General features: G+C 45.5%; 1 protein-coding gene across 1 annotated transcript; it reads right to left on the bottom strand.

The window, feature by feature from the left end:
* Positions 1-835: 835 nt before the first annotated feature.
* nr2f6b (nuclear receptor subfamily 2, group F, member 6b) lies at positions 836-9453 on the bottom strand. Its single transcript, XM_005938553.3, has 5 exons — positions 7626-9453; positions 6767-6861; positions 3519-3853; positions 3189-3435; positions 836-2634 (listed from the first exon to the last, which is right to left on the bottom strand). Exons 1-5 carry the CDS (start codon positions 7895-7897, stop codon positions 2360-2362), a joined length of 1224 nt encoding a protein of 407 aa, XP_005938615.1. The 5' UTR covers positions 7898-9453; the 3' UTR covers positions 836-2359.
* Between the last annotated feature and the right edge of the window lie 14911 nt (positions 9454-24364).

The raw sequence follows: 24364 nt of genomic DNA, 5'->3' as shown, positions 1-24364 counted from the left end.
GTGTGAACGTAGCCTTAGACTGTCACCGTTTTAAAGGAGGATGTTTTTAGTCCCTAATAAGCAACTGGGAGCGTACAGGCTTGGAGGACTGATAAGACTGGAATAGATCACTTATCACTCGGGCTTTGGCCCACGAGCTGATAAATACCGACTCTTGTCCTGTGACTCTGCACACGATCGCAGGAAGATGTAAGACTGAAGCGACAACGGACACAAAGTCTGGTCATGGCTGCACATTGTAACTTTTGTCACCAGAGCAACTATGTACTCGTCACCAACACTACTAAGGTTTGTGTTGCCACTTCCACTCACATAATTCTGTTTGTGTAGCAGTCAAGTGTGAAACTAGTTAGTCTAAGGGGCTCTTATGAGGTCACCGACACAACCTCTTCAGCTGCATTAGCTCATGCAAATCTGCACATACTCTGCCGCATTCAGGCTGCAGGTATCAGTTATTTCCATCACACATCTGTCTTCAGCAGTTCATTTAAACCTGTCATGAGCAGCTGAATGAGTTTTATTGCTTCCAACAACCAGTCACGGCGCACTCGTGACCCACGTCTGACCAGAATCGACTTTTGACCTTTTTGACTGTATTGTTTCACCTTTCTACACGTTGGTGTGAAATGTGGTCCTAATTAGTGCACAAACCAGAGACGATCTCATCACTTAGTCCACGTTTGTGCCAAATTTTGAGAAATTCTCATGTTTTCTGAGAGAAACCCCACCTCCTCCACCCCTGCATGTAAACGTGCCTGATACAGTAGTTCCCGGTGGTCTCTTCAAACATGTTACACATGAAGTTATTCGTCACGTCTGAAAGAAAATGCACCACTCAAAATAACGTATACGTTTATTTCCAATGCAAAAATAACGCGCGGGCGTCTTTTGCATGTTTCAGTTTTGCCGCAGTCACACAAAGATGATTCTTTTAAACGTAAAGCTACACAATCAAATCACTGGAGTTTACATCAAAGCGGTGAAGTCGTCTGACAGCGCGAGGGCTCGTGGCCTCGCTCGCCTTCTTTTAAACGACATAACTGGAAATGTAAAAAGAACAGAAATGATCACCTGCTCGTCGTCTTACTTCAGTCAGTTTGGCAAAACAAACATCACAATTCATCGCAATGAGCTGCAGGTCGTCGCGCTAACACACCAATAACAAAGTTCCTCTCACGTCAGAGTGGCGCTCACAATCATCTCGAAGAGGCCGCTGACACAAAATAACAACTCAAACCACATCTAGCCTCACAAAAGCACAGGACACAGAATAATCAGCAAAGCGGGCGTCACCTGATTCAGTGTAGCTTCCACTAAATGATCTCAAACGATTAAAGTCCTCTCACGTGACATTTAACATTTTAATCTCTATTTCTGGCTAAGACCTGCCCGCTGGGTCTTGCTGTTTGCTTACAGTGATAGCAGTGCCTTGATCCCTTTGTAAATATCTTTAACACACATAGTTCTCTATACAATCTCCATCTGTCAGCGACGTATAAAACATGAGGTAATAATGTCCGACTGGGATGCGACCGTCCCGAGGAGCCCGGCTGTGTTTAAGTACATTCGCTTGATTTCTAACGGCAGCTTCTGCAGCGTTGTGTAACGTACTAAAAAGAAACAGTTCAACATTTTCTGCTGATAAATGGTCGAGGAGGTCGGCGCCGCTCTCGTGGCCGTTTGAGGCTTCAGCTGCCGGCTTTAAGCTCAGAATAGAAGATAGAAGATCGTTGTAACCTTCCAGCACCTCGTGAAGGGGCTAAAAAAGCTTTTTGTGCTGTCTGCTGGATTTGGTACCGGTGCACAGAGCGAGCTGAAGCTGGCACAGCTTCATGTTTCTCATACAGTCCTGAGTGATTTACTTTGATCTGTGTTGAACACGGCGTACAAAACAGGTGTCGTATATACATCTGCAGCCTCCTCTGTGTTGAAGCGCTGCATGAGGCGACGCGTCGCCGTCTTCACAAATGCTTCGTCTGGCAGCAAAGTCTCTTACTTCAGCACAAAGCGTCACACAGCTTGCGTGCGACCTGCACGCCGCGTCCCGGCCACGGCAGCGTACAGCAAGTGGCGCTGCTATGGCTTCGTTCAGAGCGCACTCTGGTTTCAAGTCACACTGGGGGCGATGGGGGAGGAGGTAGTGCCGGCACGTGGCCTCGCGGTAAGGAGTTTTACCGAAAGCCGAGTTCATCCGGAATGAGGGCGAGAGAGGTCTGCTGCAAACCTTAGAGACGATCAAACTTTCTTTCCCTGAAAGCAGCTTTGGTGTCATATCGGGCAAACTTTGCAGAGCTAACGAGAGGAAAAAGTGACCTCCGCAGCTCTGAGTCATCTCAGTGTGATCTCACTCTGGCTGGCTTTACTGTCCCGGTGCGTAGGGCCAGCTGATGGAGCTCCCTGATAGCTGCATGTCTCGGATCAGCGTCTCGATCGGCGTCTTGCCCACCAGCCGCATGAAGAAGAGCTGGGAGATGAGGTTAGCCGGCACGGCGCGCAGCGCAGGGAGGCGCAGCAGCAGGCGGCCGAAGCGCTGAGGCTGGTTGGGGTACTGCAACCTCTCGTACTCCGTCAGGGCGACCTGAGCCTTTTCCTGCAGGGACTCCACGTGAGCCGGGTCTGTCAGACCACAAGCGTCTAAAGGCAGAAAAACAGAGGTTGTGTCATCACCTGATGACCAGTGCAAAAGGTTTTGCTTGCTTTTTGTCTGAAAGTGTGTGCACCAACTTTAAAAATAGACATTTCTGCTGCAGATTGTGAAAAATGATAACATTCACTTCTGTGTTACTTGTTTACATTTTCCAAAGCTTCCGACTGGGCCAGACTGGAATCTTTTGGTGGGCAGATCGTGGTCCCTGGACCTTATGTTTGGCACCCCTGTTTTAAACTCAGAGATCTGAACTTTATTTTGGCCCGTTTGACATTTGTTTGTGTTTATTTATAATTCTTGCACTTTACTACTGAGTAACAGGACGTCTGTGGTTTGGGCTACTTGAAGATGTCAGAGGTCAAAGAGGCCAAATCAAAGCGCCTCCCTGAGACGGCGGTGATTTTATTTCTGAGAAACGTGTGTGATGCCTCCGACAGCTTTGTTTTGGTTCTCTGACCAACCCGTGGGCTCAGTTTACAGTAAAGAGATCGCGCCGCAGTGAGTCAGTCACATAACCTCGAAAGAAGAAGATCAGACTTACCAGGAGAAAACAGCGCGATGGCTTTGAGGCAGCTGTACTCGGCCGAGTCCACCTGAAGCCTGTTCAGCTTTTCCACCTGGTCCTGGAAAACCCTGACCTGATCCATGAAGGACACGACGCGCTCGGCGGACATGGGAGACGAGTGAAAGCCGGCTGCCGCCAGCAGAGGAGCCATGTGCAACGGGAGAGCCGACTGAGCCGCGTTAAGGATGAACAGCTCGCTCCAGCTCAGTCTCAGCAGCGCCACCTGTGGAGCGAAAGGGTCACTTTGAGCCACGAGTGTCTGTTGTTCAGTTTGGCGACTGCAAGTCACCGCGCTTTAGACCTGACCTGCTCTGAAACCGGGAGCTCCGGGAAGTATGGGATGTTTCTGGCCCACTCGATGGTGCTGAAGAGGAGACGGGCTGCCAGCTCGCAGATGCTGTCGATGCCCATGACGGAGGCGCCGCTCGCAGATGCCTGCATCTGTGCCTGGCCGTACGGCACCCCGTAGCGGCTCGGGGGATACGGCTCGGCCCGGAGGAGCTGGGAGATGAGCTCGGACACCGGCTGGCCGTTGAAGTAGTCCGCCCCAATGTGACCTGGACCCACACCCGCGATCCCGCCCGCCAGGGAGTTGGGACTGATACCTGAGTGCGATGGAGGGATGCGACCCCGCTGGACGGCTGCAGAGAGAGAAAACCGCTGAAAACCACTCGCTTCAGTCCAGAGAGCGAGTAAATGAATGACACGCTGCATGTATGCAACCTTTATGTTCTTGCCCATAAAGGCGCCTCGGTACAGGTCAATAAAAATGTGCTTTGATGACGGTTTGAAGAGTTTGCAGATGTTTCCGAGGGCAGGCGCAGAACACCAGCTTCTGAGAAAAACCCCACCCTGAAGTTCTAGCAGCTGAAACATGACACAAACCAGTTCACAGAAGAGCTTCGAGGGGTCGAGAGTTTACGGAGTATACTTTTATTAAATCAGGTGTTTTGGCTCGACAGTGTCCACGAGTAGAACACAACTAACATAATTAGCTCGGTCCAAAAATCTGTTCTAGTGAAATCTGAAACTCCCGTGGGTCAGGTGGTGCAGCGGGTTATTCAAGTCTCCTCCTGTCTGCATGCCAAAATATTGTTTGCCATGATACTCAACCCGCTGTTGCACCTGATTCATCCACTGGAGTGTGTGCAAATGTTAGGAAGCCCTTAGCTATAGCTCGGGAGAATCAAAGATAAGGCCCGGGGCCCAGAATCGGCCCAGCAAAGGCTCCAAATTTGGCCCACTGGACAGATTTAGGAAGGTGAAGCAGGGCAGCAACGTCCCCACAGTCATGCATACGACACCAGAGTTTCTTTCTACTTTATCTCCTACAGAATCTGTTTAAAGCAGATCCACGGTGAGAGAAAAAGCACATTTTCTGTGAACGAGCAAAAAGTTTCAGTTTTATTGTTTTGCAGTTTGAGCAACGAGCTACCAGAAGTCCTTCAAAGAGTCGCGCTGACACATTTCTTTCATTTCGCACAGCAGCTTCTCTTTATTATGTAGAAAAACTAATGTTGCACTTCTAAAATATCTCAGGGACTGAATGTATAGTTTAATCTTAAACGGCTTAAAGAAGTTTAAAGGCGGCTGTATGTGGCCGACGATGTAAAATGAGTTTGACGTCCTCGGTGCAGATGAGACTTCTGAGACTGGATAACACAGACTAGCAGCAGAAAGGGCTTTAAATGCTCAGGTGAGTAGAAAGGTGCGATACAACTACACTGCTTTAAAAAAAGGACCATTACAACAATGATCACCTTTTGGTCCTTAGTCTCAGTCACATGGACGTTACGCTCTCCCAGCTCAGGATTAAATGTTTGCTGGGTATATATTTGCTCACCTGGAGGTCACCTCTTACCTATACGTGAAACATTGACTTCTCAGGTGCAGGGAGATTAGCTCTTTACGAGTTATCCATCAGGGCTGTTTGTGTTTTTATTGACAGTGTCAGACAAAGGCCATCGTTTGCTGTGCTGCTTCTCAGTAAGTGACCTCTGCACTTGTTTGGTTTATTAAGTTGCAAATGAAAACAGAGTGAACCTGTTACAACAGCTCAGTTTCTTTGCAGGTGTTTAAAAACAAACAGAAAACGACATCATTAGATAAAAAGTTAGTTATGCTGTCGATCTGTAAGCAGCAGATTAGATTCATCCTCACCGCGGCCGCACCGAGCACCGTTGGTGTTTACTTTGGACCCGTCGTGACTTCTTAATAAACGCTCCCACACACAGTGTGTGTGACTGCAGCGATCGCCCGTTTGTCAGCACATAACTGCTAAATACAGATTCGCACCGGCACAGGATGAAAGAGCCGGTGTCTGTGCGTCGCCGCCGCTCCGTAACAAGTAAATCAGTAGTGAGATGCTTTTGTAGCTTTTATACATCTGAAATCCTCCGCTCCGCGTGCACCAGATTTCCGTTTTAAATTACACCGAATCAAACGTAGCGCTGGTGTCAAAGTCTCGCTAAAGGCAACCTGAACGGCCGCTTCCCTCACTGGGTCAGAGGTGAGACGCACATTTCCAGGTAATGTGGAAACAGCGCAGCCTGCGTCACGGCCACGCTCGGCATGGTTCACTAATAACCGCAGGCCAAATGTAACCCCTGGCACGCTGCACCGTGCGCACTATGTATGGCACAGCGTCTGGTGTCCACTGACACAGACCGAAATACAAGTGGGGTAAGGTTACAGCCGAGCACAATTACAGCTGAGGTTTCTGTCAAGTCAACTCGACGGCAGCGAGTTGAGGGTGGAAACGCTGAAATGCTCGCACCCACCCAAGACAAAGGTAATGAACCGTTTTCAGCACATGAAGCAGAGTCGGGCTGTCAGTCGGTGGTTTTCCTCGTGTGACATTTAAGCATTGTTGCTTTCTGCTGTTTCTTGAAGCTCAGCTGCTGCATCTGAGTGAAAACAGGCTTCAGCTGACAGATAACTGGATACCTGGACAATGTCCCAGTAGGTGCTTCAGAGCTGTTAAGCAGCAGCAACCAGCATCCTCTCTCGGTGCGAATCAGAGTTCCCAGTTTAAATGTAGCTTTGTCATCATCAAGCCCAACAAAGGCGCCCGCGTGCCTCCACCTCAGCTATCTACAACACTAAAAGCAGCTTACATATTAATGCATCGGTAATAATAATGCAGCGGTAGTTTGCAAGTGGCAAAGCCAGTTGTTCACCTGCTAATGCTTTCAAACGTTTTCCACTCGCTGCTTATCCTGAAACCTGAATTCCTTGTTGCTGAAGGCAACAGAGCAACAAGTTGTAAACACGGCATTCGTGACCTTTCGAGCCGATACGACCGGCTCGTCTGTAAATATTTGTGAAATTTCAGCAGATAAGGAGCCGACGTGAGCGTTTCTGAATAAGGGGTAATTATTACGTGGCTCCCCTCGCTGCGGCGCAGGAGTGTTTCGGTTTTTGTCGTAATCAGACTGTGGATGCAAACATGGTGATGGGTGCACCTTTCAGTGGGATCTTCCACCACGGCAGCAACTCCACCCGTTTATTATTATTAATGACCTTTAGCAGGAGTAGGTTTGAACTTTCGATACCTTCTTTGCGCATCCCGACCCGGAAGCACTTCTTCAGACGGCAGTACTGACACTGGTTCCTGTGGTGCTGGTCGATCTGGCACTCTCGGTTTGATCTGCACAAACGAAGTGCAACACAAACATTTAAAGATGAAAGCCGGAACTGAACTTAACAAACAAACTTCCTGTATGGGATTGAAATCTCCCTCCTTTCTCTCCCTCTGTCCCCACGGACACCCTCCCTCCCCCCCAGAGTCATGATAAGTGAGCTGGAGTGGCTGAAAGCTATCGAGGCTCGTGACCTTTGTAAATCAGCAGCTCTACACGCCCTTGCGTTGCCTCTTGCAGCAGGTTGAGGTCTGCAAACATTTCACAGGGAGCTCTTTCAGCCCCAGATGTGACAAACCAACAACACAAAGGAAAAAAAGGACGTGTTGCACTCAGAGGTCTCACTGCAGGAGAAATAAGTTTACTGGGCGGCTGAGAGAGGTCTCAGTAACAGAACTGAGTTGCAACATAATGTTCCTGCGGTGAAGAATAATGGGAATGCTGACCTTCTGAAGCAATCCATCCTCACATGACTGACCTTCAGTGCTTTCATTTCTGGTTTTTTTTCTCTTTTTTTGGCTGTTTGTGAGGCTGGATCGCAAACTTCAGGAGTGAGAAATGGACTAATCTGCTTATAAGAAAGTCATACACTAATGTAATCAGATTACAGAGTGTGCACGGTGTCTTTAGAGATATAAGGGCATATATTGCTGCAGCTGTGCCCGTACACCTGCCTACAGGAGGAGTCACAGATTCTAACAAACACTCGGGTTTGTTTTTAACTGGTTAAAAATATCCTCCACGTGCAAAGCAATGCGTGTTGTGTCCCTACCTGCAGGAGTAGCTGAGGTTTCTCCTGATGCTCCTCTTGAAGAAGCTCTTGCAGCCCTCGCAGGTGAACACGCCGTAGTGCTTCCCGCTGGACTTGTCCCCGCACACCACACAGTCCACCACGCAGGCCTTGTCGTCGTCGCCGACGTCCACGTCGCTGCTCCCGGCCCGGGGCGACCCCTCCTCGTCCTCCCCCCTCCTCAGGTAAGCCTTTTCCCCGAGTCCGTTAGCGCCCCCGTTGGGATTACCCCATCCTCCGCTCACCATGGCCATATTCTCTGAGACGTGCAGCCCCGTGAGTGGATCATACACACAGACCTCCCGTCCCACTGCCTTCCAACAGGCTCTCAGAGTCTAAAGAGCCGAGTCCGCCTCCAACGGCAGCGATCCGAGGAGAGTCAAAGTCACGGGGGGAAATTCCGCCTCTTGACCTTTCTCGTCTTTGCCGTCCGGTCGAGCTGACCTGTGGGTCTTTCCACGTTCTGTCGTCCCTCTCTTCTTTAATCCCCGGCTCTCTCTGTCCTGTTTTCCGCCCTGACCTCTGATCACGCTGGCTTCCCGAGGTCCGACAAAACTTCAGACACGCACACACAAACACGGTGTGCGGTTCAGAGTTCAGGCAGTCGAAAAGGGTGCAGCTTCGCTCTTTTCACAGGAAACAATAAATTACACTTTGACTCCCTCCCTCTCACTTTCTTTCTCCGTCTTCGCCCTTTGAAAGAAAAACTCTCACCTATCCCTAAGCATAGTATGTGTCTGTGTGTGGGTGTGGGGGGGCAAACAGCTGCCCCTCTCTGTTCAGCGCACGACTTTCTCTGGGAAGGACGAGCAGGCGGGAGGCGAGTCGTACACAGCCCTCCTTCATGCAGGGTTAAACTGCCCTGCCCTCTGCTCTGACTTATAAACTCGTCCAACCAGTTCCTGTCGTGCTGAGGTTTTTATCTGTTCATCAGAGCCAGTTCTAGCCTAGACTCACTCTTGACGTGTCGAGGCTGATAGTGATGGAGAGGAGGAAAAGATTTGCCCCGAAAAATAAGCCGAGGAGTTTGGGAAACTCTGACGAATTGACTGCCTATTAATCTAAAAGTATATTTTCTGCACTCGAGTCCAGGCTTGATGTGAAAATAAGTAAAGAATTAGACGCCTTTGACTCTCAGAGCAGCAAAGTTCACCTCCTGTTTCTGTCGTCCGGGCTGAAGTTGAGTTTCTCTCGTGATCCCTTTCAACTGTTTTAAAGTCAGCGGGGGATCAGATGTCACAGAAGGAAAAAAAAAGCAACAACAAGCTGAAACAAAAGCAGAGTTGAGAAATCTCTTCAGCCGCAGCTGCCTCTCCTCTCAGAGCTTTACAAAGTGCTGCCTCTCTCTTCCTCCTCTTGTTTTGTCAGTACTTGTCCATCCAGCAGTAACAACCAGAGGCCAGAACTTCTCTCTGCATTCCCTGTCGGCGAGTCACGGTGTACTGTTGCACTCTTTGCTATTCTGCCTGTCCTTCTTTCTGCCGGCCCCAGCAGGAATAAATTAGGCAAACAACAAGCGCAGGAAAAAACACGGTCACAGACCTTTCAGCGAAAGCCCGGCGCTGCTGCTGCTGCAGTGGAGAGCAGCCCGGAGATGGCCTCGTCTCTCTCTCTCTGAATCCCCGCTCTGTGTCTCTGCCTCGCTCCCTCCTTTAGGGAGAGTGAGCGTGTGTCTGTGTGCTGAGGGATTTGACACTGCTATTCAAGCCCTGCTGTTGCCATGGCGCTGCTCGCCTTATAAGGGCAGCGGAGTCAAAGAGCACAGAGTGGGCTGCAGCCACACACAAACACACACATGTACACAGAAAGAATGCCTGACTGGCTGCCAGTTTCTGCCCTGACCCCGGGCCCGCCTGGGAGCAAAGGGGTGGTAGGGGCGGCGGCGGTGGGGGGAGTTAACCTCTATGCTGAAAGAGAACGAAGATGAGGGGGGGGCTCAACGAGCACACGGCATTCACACTCGTGCGCTCCACTCCGCTCTAATCCCAAAGACTTCCTCCGACTTTGTTGACCCAATAATAACAGGGAGCGCCTGTTGTTGTTGAGCAACTTGTCAAAAGGTTATATGATACGCCGCCGGCTCCTTTTCACACCTGCTGCGCACACTCGCAGGCCTGCGCGAGGCACGGCCGACAATCGGTGCCGCGACCTTTCTTTTCCACATCGAGACAGAGGATTTCGTTTATTTGGATGAGCAAGAGGAGGAAGATGATGTGATTTTATGCAGACGTGGTGGTCAGGAAGATGATCAGTGCAGGGACAGGAAGTGATGTGGGAAATAAGGAAGTGGGGCCATGCAGTCAACAGTAAACACGTGTTTTAGTTGTCTAACCTTAATCTTAATGTTATTTGACCTAAAGGGATTTGCTGGTCGCCCATCTCCAGATGCGAGTTGGTCTCCTGTACACACTCCAGTCTGGTCATGAACATAAATAATCTCTGCCTTCATTCATTTTTGCTTCGGTCATTTTAATTTAAACTCTTCCTCTCTGAAATAACTGGTCTCTAGTCGCCACACTGCTGCCGCTGTATTGCCAAAAGTATTCAGTCGCCCATCCAAATCACTGGAATCAGGTGTTCCAGTCACTTCCATGACCACAGGTGTATGAAATCATTCACCTGGGCATGCAGACTGCTTCTACAAACATTTGAGAAAGAACGGGTCGCTCTCAGGAGCTCAGTGATAGGATGCCACCAATTTCCTCACTACTAAATATTCCACAGTCAGCTGTTAGCGGTATCATAACAAAGCAGAAACAACTGGGAATGACAGCAACTCAGCCACAAAGCGCTAGGATGTAAAGTCACAGAGCGGGTAGAGCGCATGCTGAGGCAGGCGGTGTGCCGAGGTCGCCAACTTCCTGCAGAGTCAGTCGCTACAGGCCTCCGAGCTTCATGTGGCCTTCAGATCAGCTCGAGAAGCGTGTTCAGAGAGCTTCGTGTGATGGGTTTACGTGGCCGAGCAGCAGCTTCCGAGCCTTACGTCACCAATCGCGATGAAAAGCACGCTGGACTCTAGAGCAGTACACACGTGTTCTCTGACGTAACAAATCACGATTCCCCAACTGACAATCCGATGGACAAGTTTGGCGGTTGCCAGGGGAACGGTAAGCGTCTGACTGCATTGTGCCAACTATAAAGTTTAGTGGTGTGGGGTCGGGCTCGGCTCCTTAGTTCCAGTGAAAGGAACCCTTCAGCTTCAGCCTACCATGATATTTTGAACAATTTGATGTTCCCAACTTTGTGGATCAGCTTGGGGACGGTCCTGTTCCAACATGACTGTGCACCAGGGCACCAAGCCAGGTCCGCAAAGACATGGATGAGCGAGTTTTTTGGTGTGGAAGAACTTGACTGGCCTGCACAGAGTCCTAATCTTAACCCAACAGAACACCTGGACCTGAACAGAACATCTGGAAGAACGGCCAAAACTTCCCATAAACTCGTGGAAAGCATTCCCACGAGAGCTGAAGCTGCTATAGCTGCAAAAGGTGGGTCAACATCGTATTAAACCCTGTGGATTAAGACTAGGACGTCACTCACAGTCACATGCGTGTGGAGGCAGATGAGCAAATACAGCGCACTTTTACCTCATTCTTAACCACAGCGCAGGTTACTGGCACAACTGGTCAGCACAGTTAAGGCCATCAGTTTAGTTTCACTGCAGTAAAAAAGCTCATTAAAACATTTTTTAATGATTCAGGTGACTTTCTGTTGGACCGCACCTCATTGCACGTGCACTGAATGAAACCCTGCAGAAATATTCACAACTACACTTTCCTTTACTTGGTGATAAGGCTCTTCAAACCTGACAGGTTTGAAGAGCAAAATAAATAAATAAAAATCAATGTCCTAACTACGATAACCCCGATGCTTATTTCCTTACACTTGAAAGCAGCAGGATGCACTACAGCTTATCTCTAACTCGTCCTCCAAGAAGTTTTGTTTATATATGACTAGTCAGTTTTCCAAACATTGTTTTCATGGAAATCATAACTGCTTCCTGCATTGCGAATGTTGGCCGTATGTCACAAGACTCTGACACCAGAAACCGGGGTACATCCTGAGTCAAGCGTGCAGTCGGAGCAGTGGAAGTTTACAGTTTTGGTAAGATGTTAATCAAGGTTACGTGACACTTTTAGTCATTCTTAAAGTGGACTTTCCCGTATTAAAACAAGTGCGCAAACTTCTAATGTTCACTTTTTCCTTGACATTGCGCAAACCCAACCACAAAAATGTTTTCGTAGATAACAAGAGCGCGGTCATTTTAGATAATGCTGGATGATTGGTGCTTTAATTTGGCAGCTAAAAGCACGGCAACGTGTACATAAGGCTTCTGTCTTACAGCTCTAAATCTAATTTGCCGCCTGACTCATCCATCCATCGTCTTGGCGGTGGGCAGGACTCCTGTGGAATTCCTGGCCTGCTTTCCCTGCCACACCGGCAGTATTGTCATGTGAGGGTCTCCGTGAAAAGGGGAGGACAGAATAAACAATCGGAGCCTCCAACCACAGTTTCCAATAACAGCCTCCAAATGGAGAGCGAGAGAGAGAAAAAGGAGTGAGGTATTCACTGTTGCTTCCAAGCAGGCACGGCTTAAAGAACCTCTATGTACCAAAAAGCGTTTGCTCATCACATGGTTTTACAGGAATTCCCCCTGAATGACAAAACACGCTGTCCCTGTGGTCTCTGAAAGAACACGTTGTCTCTGAAGATTTACCGAAGTCAAAAGAGTTAAAAGCTGATGCAAAAAAAATTGGCAGCAAAGATTTATTTGTTTTCCAGCTTTGTACATGTGAGCATTTGGTAACTTTAACCTACATCCAGCGCACGGATCAGCCTTTTGTCTGGTTAAGAGGTTATCAGGGTTTAAGCTGCTGGAAGTTGAATTAGTGCTTTCCTGTAAGCCTGAGCGTGTTTGTGTGTTAGCAGAGGTCAGACCTCCATTATATGGAGCTGATTGAGGAGCATGCTTAAAGCTCAGCTCCTAAATATATTAAATCTGTTTGTCATACACAGTGAACACTTTTCTAAGAAGTGTTTGTGCTTAATATTATATAAAATGTGATAAGTGACATGAACAAAGCCAACGTGAGAAAAAAGCAGATCATTAGATCAGTTAGATCTTGTAAATTAAGCCTTTATCAAATAAAGACTAAAGATAAAGTCGACTCGTTTGGGCAGCTCAGAGCTCGTGTGACCAAAAGAGCCCAAATCTTGCACTTTTGCTTATAAACACCTGAGCGCTTTGGATGAAAACATTATTCTGTCCTGAAAGCATATAAAATATATATATTCACTAATTAAAGCAGAAAAATATTTGCCACTGACAAAAATCACATGCTTTACATTAAACTGTGGTGCAACATTTATAAAGAGGAGGTCACGTCGTTGACCTTTCTCTCGTGCTGTGCTCAGACTGTGAGTTTAGCATAGCTCCCCGTGCCCTGCAGCTGCATCTGTTTGGGTGCTGCAGCAGTTCGACAAGCACGGCCGAGTCTTTGAAAGTCGGAGGCAGCGCGCGCACATACCCTTGTGCATAAGTACCGTACATGTGCCTTACTTAACCAGAGGTTAGTGGATGTGTGCGTGTGTTTGTTCTTTGCTCTTTGACCTGCAGGTCAGGAATGCAGCTGCTCTCAGCGTGAAGTCGGCTGTGGCGCATTCTCAACGCTCTCTGGAGCCCAGAGCGATCCGGGACCCACTTTTAGTACGCTCACCTGAACACCACATTACACGGCACACGAGCGTGCACCGACGATGGATCCAAACTGTTCAGATTTGGAACAATCGCACAAATATTTCTGTATTACACCTCCTTGCAGCTGTTTCTTAGATGTACAGTGTACATATTTTCCCCGCTCTCTTTCATATTATCAGTCTTACTCTGTTCTCCTAAACCTCATTCTTATTTCTTAATCCTTGTTGCACATTTATAGTTTTGTACCATCTGACAGAATTAGGCCCTCACCTGTGCCCTGTCAGCTATGTCGTTTATTTTGCACACTGTTAACTTGTGGGATCAACAAAGTATCTATCTGTAATAATATTTATGCTTTTCAGTTCAAATCAGTTTTATTAATACAGCGCCAAATCACAACAACAGTCGCCTCAAGGCGCTTTATATTGTAAGGTAGACCCTGCAATAATACATACAGAGAAAACCCAACAGTCATATGACCCCCTGTGAGCAGCACTTTGGCGACAGTGGGAAGGAAAAACTCCCTTTTAACAGGAAGAAACCTCCAGCAGAACCAGGCTCAGGGAGGGGCGGGGCCATCTGCTGTGATTGGTTGGGGTGAGAGAAGGAAGACAGGATGAAGACATGCTGTGGAAGAGAGACGGCGCTTGTACTGACATAAAATATGTTTTATTTTTTTAACATCTGTGTGAAATGATTCGTGTACGTATCAAAGGCTCGTGTGCTAACATGGCTAATGTTACCGGTGATAGTAAAAAGTCCAAAGGAGCACAAGTGAGCGAACATTTACGCGAGCGCCGTCTTTGAAAATGTGAAATGCATTAAAAATAAGCCACATGACAACCATCAAGCTGCTGACCAGGTCTGTTTAAGTCGTCAAGAAATTAAACGAAAGCGCACATTTTGGCCAATAAAAAGGACCCCTGCATACATGTGGTGCATCATATACTGTTTCCCAGTGAAACAGATGTGCATGCCAGTGTTATGTACATTCAGGATTAGCCAGTTGAACTCTAATCATGTGTTTAGCAAAGGTTCACATTTCTCCCATAACCTTCTTGGCTGAACACAGTCTCGTGTCAGAAAGCGTCAGATGACGTTCAAAGTACACCGAAATATTTCCCTGCCTGAACGTCACTGCCGCCCGAGTTCATTTTTAATACGTCGTGTTTAATAACATGAAAACCTTAAAACCAGGGGACGTTTCCACAGCTGCCTGCATGCCGTGCTTATCTTGTACACAGACTGAGGTTGACCCCAGCTTCAGACGGCTCAGGCTTCCCTCTGTGAACGTTGCTCTAATTATTAGTGTGGCAGCGTGTTAACAGCATTGGTTTCAGTGCACAGGAATTTGAAGGCAGGGGTTAAACTTTAACTCTGGAGTAACTCTGAGCGTGCACAGACACATGACTCTCTGCTCCTTCCTTATTAGCCCCAGTGCCCTTTGGCCCAGAGGCCTGAGAAACAAAAAAACACCGTCTCTCTCTCCCCTTCACAACACTCTGTACAACCTCAGGCCTTTGACCTCGAGCGAATGACGAGCAATTTAAAATAAACACAGCAGCACAACCTGCCAAAGAAAAACATCTGCTGTGGTGAGTCCAGAGCAACACACGGTGTCTGATCAATATTTGCCCTACTGCCCGCCCGGGACCTGCTGGAAACGGTGGGAAACTTCCCATTTGGTGTGTTCCGTTGTCATTCAAATCAGCCATTTCGTCTTCGGTGCGAACGACAACCTATTGTTTGAAGACGAGTCGATTGAGCTGTCTGCCACAGCAGCTTTTTCTTTGTCTACTGTAAAAGATAAGATACAATATTGAATGTAGCCGATGATAAAGACAAATAAGCCTCGGCTTTGGTCTGCTCTGTCCGCTTCAACCCCGACACCAAGAATTTCCCCCACAGTGTTATTAAGTACGATTCACATGTTTATGTCATTTTTAGATGTTCTAATTAATTCCTTCTATGTTATTTTAGCAATAAGAACAACAAATTCTTGCTTTCTTGTGCAGAGCTACATGGGAACATTGTTACCAATCACATGTTTGTGCACGTTAGAGGGAATGAATTCATGATTGCGTCTCCTCGGTCTGAACATAAACAGAACAGGACACGATGATGAATCAGTGGGAGTCCACTCTGCTAAGCTTGCATTCGCCAAGAAACAGCTCAAGCAGATGCATTCACATAAATCACAGACATTTATACCGATTTGTTTATATACGAAGGAAACAGTTGAGCTACACCCTGATAATTCGTCAGCTTTATGGAGAAGTTACGGCTCAGCGATGATGGCGCATTGGCAGTAGCTTTGGCCTGCTCGTCTACCTCCAGATGGTGGCAGTGTCAATAATACGTGGCACAAACGGTGTGTGGGCTACTTGGCCAGCCGTGGAGAAGAGCACCTTTTTCTGGTGAACTCCATTGTCGCTCCCATCCCTGTCCACTTATCAACCAATCCACATCGAGCAATATGAAGTTGGGATCTTGGAGGACTTGGGAGCAGTGGTTGAAAATCTCTCTCTGAATTAAGCACTGGTTTTGGTGGTGGAAGTATTTTCAAACTTTGGGCAACCCCGAGCCAACTCTCGCTACATAGTAAAGTCCATAAATATCTGGAAATTTTTGTTGCCTTTTTTGGTATTTTTGTCCCTGTAAACCACCACAGTTTAAAATTCAACAAATAGCTGAAGTTCAGACTTTAATTCAAGGGCTATATTGAAGTTTACATGTCATTCTCAGTATCCAAAGCTATCCAGATACAGCCACTCATAAACAATAAATGTGGGCTGATGCCTCGAAAAGTAGGAAAGCTGGATACCAACAGCACAACAGCAGTTCCTGACTTCACAACAAGACTGCAAACGCAGCGAAACTCAACTTTCTTTTGTGTCGTCTACAGAGGAAAATACCATTTCCTCTTTTCTGCATAGAGTCGTTTTCTGTAGCACAAAACTCAACAAAGAACTGCTTCCCAGCCTTTTATTAGCATGAAATTTGGTTGAATGGTGGTTAACATTTATTTTTTTTTATCACACAATGGAGCAGAAATGATCAAATCTGTATCACAGCCAACTTCCAAACACGAGATAGTAGCCCTTTCTTACAGTTTAACATCTTTCCTGGGAGACGCTACGAGACCAGCAGTGATTTATGTTTGTGTAGGCTCTCAGGTCATGGTAGTCTTTAGAAAAAAAGGCAAAGAAGAAGGCAAAACTTTAGGTTTGTGAAGATGTTTTGTTTTTCATTCAAGAGCATCTTCAGTCCAAAAAACAACTGGCACAGAGTCCCAGGTAATAAACCCCCTTTGGTGGCAGTCCAGAGTGTTGTTAACGCACTATTGATCATGTTTTAGAGCTGAATAAGCATCTTGGATAAGAGGTAAGACGTCTTTGCAACCCTAAAAAAGTCCAGTTTTAGCCTCCAATCCTCCTCATATACATGTTGTTGTCACTGATGGTTTGAATTGTGGTTCTGCAGCCAATAAAAGTTTGTAATGAACAATTCATCAGGTCAAAGGACGCTGATGTAAACTTTAAAACCCACTTTAAAACTGGTGAGATACCACAGCAAAAACTGGACTGTAGACGTCGTTGTCGTTGTCGTTTCCACATAGAGTTCGGATCAAATAGTCAAGGCCGTCCTCTTAAAAAGTCAGAAATACAGACCAGATTATTTCGAAGAAGGAAGTAAATACTAGTGTCTTTTGTTTTTTAAAGTATAGTTGTGACAGACTTCTCCACATACCTTTCATTTTTAATAAACACTTTTAAGCTATTTATATATTAACACCTCGGATTCTTACGGTCATCTCCTGGGACAGGAGCCCAAGATGCTGACATCACAGACTTACGAATGCTCCGGTCTAACGTTAAGCCAATTAGCGTATTAGGATAAATGGTGGATTTGAAAGTAAGAGGTTACAGGTCTGGGTCACCCTCCAAGCAATGTTTTGTTTTCTTCGATGTCTTGTTTCATTCGCACAGTAGAAAATAATTCCTGAACAAAAACTAAAAGGTCGTTTAGGCCACCTTGGAGACGCAAGCTGAACAGACTTGGTGGTAATGTTTGTAACACTGGCTTGTCAGGTTGACAAGCTGTCGACAAACAGCCCATTTAAAATATTGATAAAAGTTCTGAGCCGCAGAAACCCATGCCATTAAGCTGCTGGTGCACAGTTTTTGTGCTGATTTTAATGACGGGAGGTTTGAAATTCATAAAATCTCTAAGAGGGAAATTTCTCAAATTGACTTGTTGCAGTGGTTGCAACCTGTTACTGTACAGTACTTTAGAACGACCTATACTCTTACACGCTCACGGCAATCAGACTGAAAACACCTGAATTCAAAGATGAAGAAGAACAGGCCAAAAGTTTTGACCATGCAGCCTTTGAAGCTGTTTGCTTTTTACCATCAAAAATGTAATTAATCCTAAAGCTCGGCATTGAAAATAAACGGATCACCTTATCAATCGCCAACTTAAATCTCTTGAAAAACTCCATCCAATCTACTGCTCCCCGTGTGTGCAGTCTGATATCAAACAAACATGCCTCCAGGTCAACTAAGGTGCTTAGGATGACAGAAAAGTGAGCTAATCAGCTCACTAGAGAGGGGTCAAATGCTTTAACGGGATTAGGTCGAGGCCCCACCCCTCGCCACCTTTCCCCTTTAATCACCTTAATAATGTAGTTTACCCCCCCACATGTTGACGAGCCAATCGGCCTCTTTGGCTCTTTGAAAGGTTTTTTCTGCCATTCTGACCTGTTGTGGTTGCACCTCTTCAAGTTGACTTTATTGTCAAAAACCATCACAGGAAGGTGCTCAGCTCCACTAAAGGTGTGCATTCAGTGTTAATGGAGTAAACCAAAGTGTGTGAAGTTTTCAATACTAGTTCAGAAGGGAGGCAAATATTATAACTAGGCTAAAGCTTTATGGTAAAGCAGAAGCAGATGACCGCAGGCTCTTCAGAGCTTGTTTTTAGGAGGAGACTAGCTCTGAGAGCCAGCGGAAAAATGCTAAAGACACACTGACATGTATGGACGTTGTCTGCTACAGGAAACTTCAACAAAAACTGCTGAAACAAAGAGATGAAAGGAGCAAGCAGTGGCTAAAGTCAGGAAGGATGTCGCGGCGGACGAGCATGAAAAGAGGAGGAAACGGTGAAAACATGAAGAAGAACCCCGAGAACGATGTCAGGCCAGTGCAGCAAGCCACTGACACCAAATTAAAGAAGGTTAATGCATTTAAGAAGACACCCTATCCTGGGTGGGGTGTCCTATTAGGAGGGGGCCCCAGGGCAGACCCAGGACACGCTAAAGAGATTATATCTGCAGCTGGCCTGGGAACGCCTCAGTGTTCCCCCGGACAAGCTGGAGGAGATGACCCTGAGAGGAAGGTCTGGGCTTCGCTGCTTAGGGTGTTGCCCCACGATCTGGCCCCGGATAAGTGGAAGAAAATGGAAGAATGGATGGACGCTAACTCAGCAAACTGAAGAAGTTCACTGATCCCATCAGCAAAAGCCCAGATGGGTCAAAGTCCAACATGGAGGAAAGAAAGGCTTCATAGAAAGTAAAATAACCATCAACCCACCAAGGATGCATGGTAAAATAATAAAGGCAGACTTGGATATCACTGAAGCTTCCTGACTGAAAAAATAGCTTATATAGCAAGTTCCCTCAGAAAGAAGACTGAGACAACGGTTCCAACCACAGAAGGGTCCTTCCCCCCTCTGATCCAAGCAAAGTGTTCAGCAGAGTATTCGTGAACATAACAAGCAATGCTGTTAACCAACAGCTGAGGTCCAGACTCTGATAAGGTGCTGACCAGGGTTTTAATAGTTTTGCAATTTTCATTAGTTTTTATTTTTATTTAGTTTTGACTTCAGATTTTCAATTTTATATCAGTTTTAATTAGTTTTTACCGATTGTTTGCTAGTTTAGTTTAGTTTTTATTTTTTTGAAAATCCTTAGTTTCAGTTTAGTTTTGATTAGTTTCAGTTATAGTTTTAGTTGTTTGCAATAATTAAGTGTAACAAAATCCCAGTGTCATCATATCAGTCATGCTCTTCTGCTCATCCTTGGGTATGTTGCTATTCCAGCTACCATACTGCACCCTGCACAGGTCGCCTGTCTGTCGCAGGGCTAACACGCAGAGACAGACAACTCACATTCCCACCTATGGGTTCTTTAAATAAATAAATAAATAAATAAATAAATAAAGGCAGATGAACAACCATTGATACCAGGCAACTTTAAATTTTATATATTGGCCCCAATGAGACTATTAACTCTCGCAGCACCGGGTGTTCGTAATTTTGGTTCAAGTGAATTGATAAACTTTTTGAAGGCAGTTGACTCACACAGTTGTGTAGATGTCCCCATCCTGTTGTCTCGGGATGCATCACGCTGCCTTGCCTGGGGTTAGCTTCTGTTTCTGGGGATGAGGGTTGAGTGTGCTCCCTTCTCAAGGTAAGCTAGGTTAGCCTTCTGGTGTGAGCTTTTCAAGTGCACTTTAAGGTTTGTGGGATTTTTCCCCTTTAGAAATGTCCCTCATAATTTGTCTCTTCCCACTACAAGACACTTGCTTTATCCAAAACACAGTCATATTCAAAGTAATCCCAAATTGGACGCTGGCGCTTTCTCCCGACTTTTCCTGACGTGATTCTGCGCGTGGACGCAGCAACACAGACGACTCGACTAACGTACTGCCACCTGCTGGCATAATGAGACACAGCAAGAGAAAAATCTGGAAACTAAACTTCATTTTCACCCTTGACTCTTGTAGGACACGCACACATCAATGAAACTAAACACATTTTTGCTATAAATTCAGTTAATTTTATTTAGTTTTGTGAACGCTCATTACAGTTTTAGTTAGTTTTCCTTTTTTTGTTTTTATTTTTATTTCCGTTAACGAAAATGTTTTTTCACTTCTAGTTTTCGTTATTTCGTTAGTTTTCGTTAACGATAATAGCCTTGGTGCTGACATCACATCTGACTCAAATATTTGGACAATGACACATTTCCTTCCCTCTGTGCACAGTGGACTTTAAATCAAGTGCATACTTTCAGCTTTAATTCAGGAGATTTAAACCAAATTCATCTTTATACACAGTCAGCCATTGACTGACGAGCAGTTTGACTGTGAAGTGTGGTCTGTTCTCTGGTTATTACAGGGCAAGTTAAGATCTGTGGTTAATTCCAGGTGTTGAACTTCATTTGGTAGCTGTCCACAGGAACTCTCAATATGAAGTCCAAAGAGATGTAGATACAAGTGAGGGAGTGCATCAATAGAAAAAAAATAAAGACCTAAAGTAAACCTATCAGAGAGACTGAAAGCTCAGCAGAATGAGGGAACCGGCCAGCTCAGCAACACAGAAGGACCTGAAAGACCACAGAAGAAAACTAAGTGTGCTCCGATAGAATTACTTCCATGAGAAAGAAAAACTTCTAAATATCTACTCAAGTCAGAAACGCTCTGATCAAGATACGCCGTCATGAACGTAAATACAACAACAAAGTGCAGCCCGGTGGTTACACTCAGGAACAAGAACATGAGATTAGACTTTGGAGGAAAACATCTAAAAGAGTCGAAGGCAAAGCAAACAAACAAACTACGGACTCATGAAATCAAGATGGACTTGCACCCGACAGGAAGTGGAAAGACTCATGAACAGAAGCGTACCACATCATCTGTTAGACATGGTGGAGGTAATGTTATGGCATTGGCATGGCTGCCGGTGAAACCAGGTCATGTGACTGCTGATAGACGTTAAAGCAGCGGTCCCCAACCCCCGGGCCTCGGACCGGTACCGGTCCGTGAGTCGTTTGGTACCGGGCCGCGAGAGTTGAGGCTCAGGTGTGAAATGTATGGTTTTCAGGGTTTTTATCGGTTTTCAGCGTTATTTTGTTATCGTTTTTATCGTTAACTCGGTTTTCCTGATCTTTTCACGTGTGTCATGAATAAATCTTTTTTTCGATACCGGTACTGGTTTTATTTTGTTGTATTTATCTGCAACACCTTAAAGGCCGGTCCATGAAAATATTGTCGGGCATAAACCGGTCTGTGGCGCAAAAAAGGTTGGAGACCGCTGGGTTAAAGGATGAACTGTGACGTGTACACGTCTGCACTCTCTGCTCAAACTCAGTCAAACGCTGCAGAATGACCAGACAACGCTTTGCAGTGCAAACGCTTAATGATGCAACCCAAGTATTTGTGACGGCAAAGAAACAGGATATTATTTGATGCCCACTTGTTCATCCAGATATTCAGAACAATCGTTATATTTGAAATTCTGTTGGTTTTTGCTCTGAAACTGAAGGACTGTGTATTAAAATGAGTACTCCTAAACACTTAATACAATACCTGTGTTAAGCCTAGAATTGCATAAAGATGAGGTTCTTTATTTAAATCACCCAAATAGTTGTGGACTGTCGTTGGGAGTGGGCCTGCTTTAGATTTAGGAGTCTAGGAAGTACGTACTTTGGTTTGAGCGTCCTTTCCTAATCTTTAACATCACCAAGCCTTTCACAGTACATCTATGAATTTCTCACAGCTTCATCATGCCTCCCATTTTTCCCACATTAACCCATCGAATGAATCAACCATTTCAGCCATGTCAAGAAAGCTGAGGATTTTCATTGGATGCACTTTCCCAATTCTGTCTCTCAGCTGTTAAAGCATAAAATCTGATTTAAAAAATTTGCAGAAGTCCATAAAAGTGCCAAAACCCAGTTTGTCCATCAAATCACATTTCATCCTGATATCATTACTCAGATGAGTAACAGTTTGCACAAACTGAGTCCTTCAGGTTTTCAGTGCCGCTCTTACTTCACAGTTTCATTGACTTAAGATCGGAAAATGTTGCTTTGGCAAAAGCAAGATTTTCCAAAAGTTATTCCCTTATTTGCTTTTGATGCACTGTTCAACACATCAGTCCACACCCTAAAAGTTCAGCTGCGTCTGCATCTTCTGAAGGTTACAGTTTATGATTCACATCAGCTTGTTTCCATAACATTACATCTGTAAGCTGCAACGCTCAAACACCTTTTAACGAAAAATATTTGGTGGGTTTTCCATGTCTTTGTGGAAAATTGTCCCTGCCGTTCAGTGGATCCGTTTAGATCACAAAGAATCTGTTTGTGACTGAAAGAGTGAATAAAAGTTATTAACGATCACATCACTGACTGGGAGGCAGTGATATCTGGGAAAACAGCGCGATAAAGGGGACAGCAACACTGACATTAACAGAAAGCATCTGCAGCATCCGAGTGAACCCAAGCCCATGTTGTGATCCGATTACAGCGGCAGCATTATAATAAGATGCTGACTTCCTGACCCGTCAGTGCTTAAGCCCTTACTTGTGGTGATTACCGAGCCTGAGTGCGGTGTACTCCGGCTCAGTAACAATGGGGCTACACCCACCTTCAACCGACCTTCAGCTGTCTTGACAGTTGTGCTGAAATTGTGAAAGATTGCATGTTACACGGTTATGACATGAACATGTTGACAAAATCAACAGACAGAAACACGCGCAAGCACGACAATTTTTCCTTAAGCACTTCAAACTGTCGTTGTGGTACCCTGTGCTGCAATCAGCATCTCCAGAAACGCAATTTTCCATAGTGAGACACACACCTGCGTTGACACTGACAGCAGCTGTGACAGGGCCCACATCACGTGCAGCTGGAGCTTTGTTTCAGGACACTGGCGTGGTGTTCGTGATCATCTGCGTTACTGCGTGTTTCATTTGCGATATCTTTGCCAACGTCGTTCGTCGGCTGTAGACAACAGGCTTTATGACGGGGTTGTGTCAGACTGATTGTACCTATAATCAATCCAGTCCTTTTTGGCCATTTAAAACATCTTCATAGAACTGTTATGTTCATTTTTAATTTCTCTTTGCTATTTGGGCTGATTGGGACCTGATGACTGTAAAAACAAAGAATTACTGGATTTTTTTTACACTATAATGTCCTCGTAAGTGTATATCAGGCCTTTGTAGAGCAAAATTTTGTATTTTGATCTAGACGAACCAAAATGTGATGTCCACATATGTGGACACCAGGTCCTAGGAGGTTAATGCTGATCTAGAAGGAAGCCTCCCGTCACTCTGATACTGAGGAAGTAAAAGCTCCAATGAGCTGACCTGCAGCCCGGCGCTGAGCTCATTAAGCATGTGTGGCTCTCTCGCCAGGACTTCAGACTTTTACCTTTGTAGTAAAAGTAAAATACTCCAGAATAATGCAATAATTGTATTGTGTAGGGTCTTCACCTTATGATATGAATCACTTTGAAATCACTGTTGTTGTGATTCGGTGCCATATAAATAAAACTAGATTACTTGGTGTGTTTCTTGTCCTGGTCTTTGTCCAGTCATTCAAAACAGAAAATCCCAGCACTGCTCAGAAGTGGAGACGTGTTAGAACATGCAGGCTTGTGCGCAGTAGTAACTAATTACATTTACTTATTTACAATTACTTGAGTAACTTTTTGGAAAAAAATACTTTTAGGAGTAGTTTTACTACACTGTACTTTTTACTTTCACTTGAGTAATATGAGAAAAATGTGAAAACATTTTGGCTGCTGAGTGTGAGTGACGTCACTGAATGAACAATAGACAGGAGACACAAACCTACAGTTTCTGTCAAAGTGAGACGTTTTGTTTGTGCATGAAGTTTGTTGTTGTGTCATTTGGAGAGCAAAGAAATGAAACTCCAGATATTATTAATATGAATTCTTTTTTTTTTTGCTTTTCGGTGTTTCAAATACCAAAATTTGCTCTAAACTTTATATTTTTGTTTGTCTGATTGTCTCATTTTTAAACATTAAATCAGGTATGATGATCAGTTACTCAGTACTCAAGTAGCCTTGTTTACTAAATACTTTTTTACTCTTGCTTGAGTAATTTCTTGGACAGCTACTTTTTACTTTTACTTGAGTAAAAGTAGTGCTACTATTACTTGAGTACAATTTCTGGCTACTCTACCCACCTCTGCGTGCGCTACATTTCACTGACCATA

This window comes from Haplochromis burtoni, unplaced genomic scaffold, assembly GCF_018398535.1.
Source record: "Haplochromis burtoni strain Fernald_Lab_line unplaced genomic scaffold, NCSU_Asbu1 Contig_256, whole genome shotgun sequence".
Lineage (NCBI taxonomy): Eukaryota > Metazoa > Chordata > Actinopteri > Cichliformes > Cichlidae > Haplochromis > Haplochromis burtoni.
The sequence above is the reverse complement of the archived record's forward strand: the minus strand, read 5'-3'. Positions and strand labels throughout refer to the sequence as shown.

What these genes read in the sequence shown, in the direction of transcription:
- nr2f6b (XM_005938553.3), bottom strand. Translation starts at nt 7,897, where the DNA reads ATGGCCATGGTGAGCGGAGGATGGGGTAATCCCAACGGGGGCGCTAAC. An exon ending in AACCTCAGCTACTCCTGCAG is followed by an intron (nt 6,862 to 7,625) that starts GTAGGGACACAA and finishes TCGTTTGTGCAG; the next exon opens with ATCAAACCGAGAGTGCCAGA. An exon ending in CATCGCGCTGTTTTCTCCTG is followed by an intron (nt 2,635 to 3,188) that starts GTAAGTCTGATC and finishes TTCTGCCTTTAG; the next exon opens with ACGCTTGTGGTCTGACAGAC.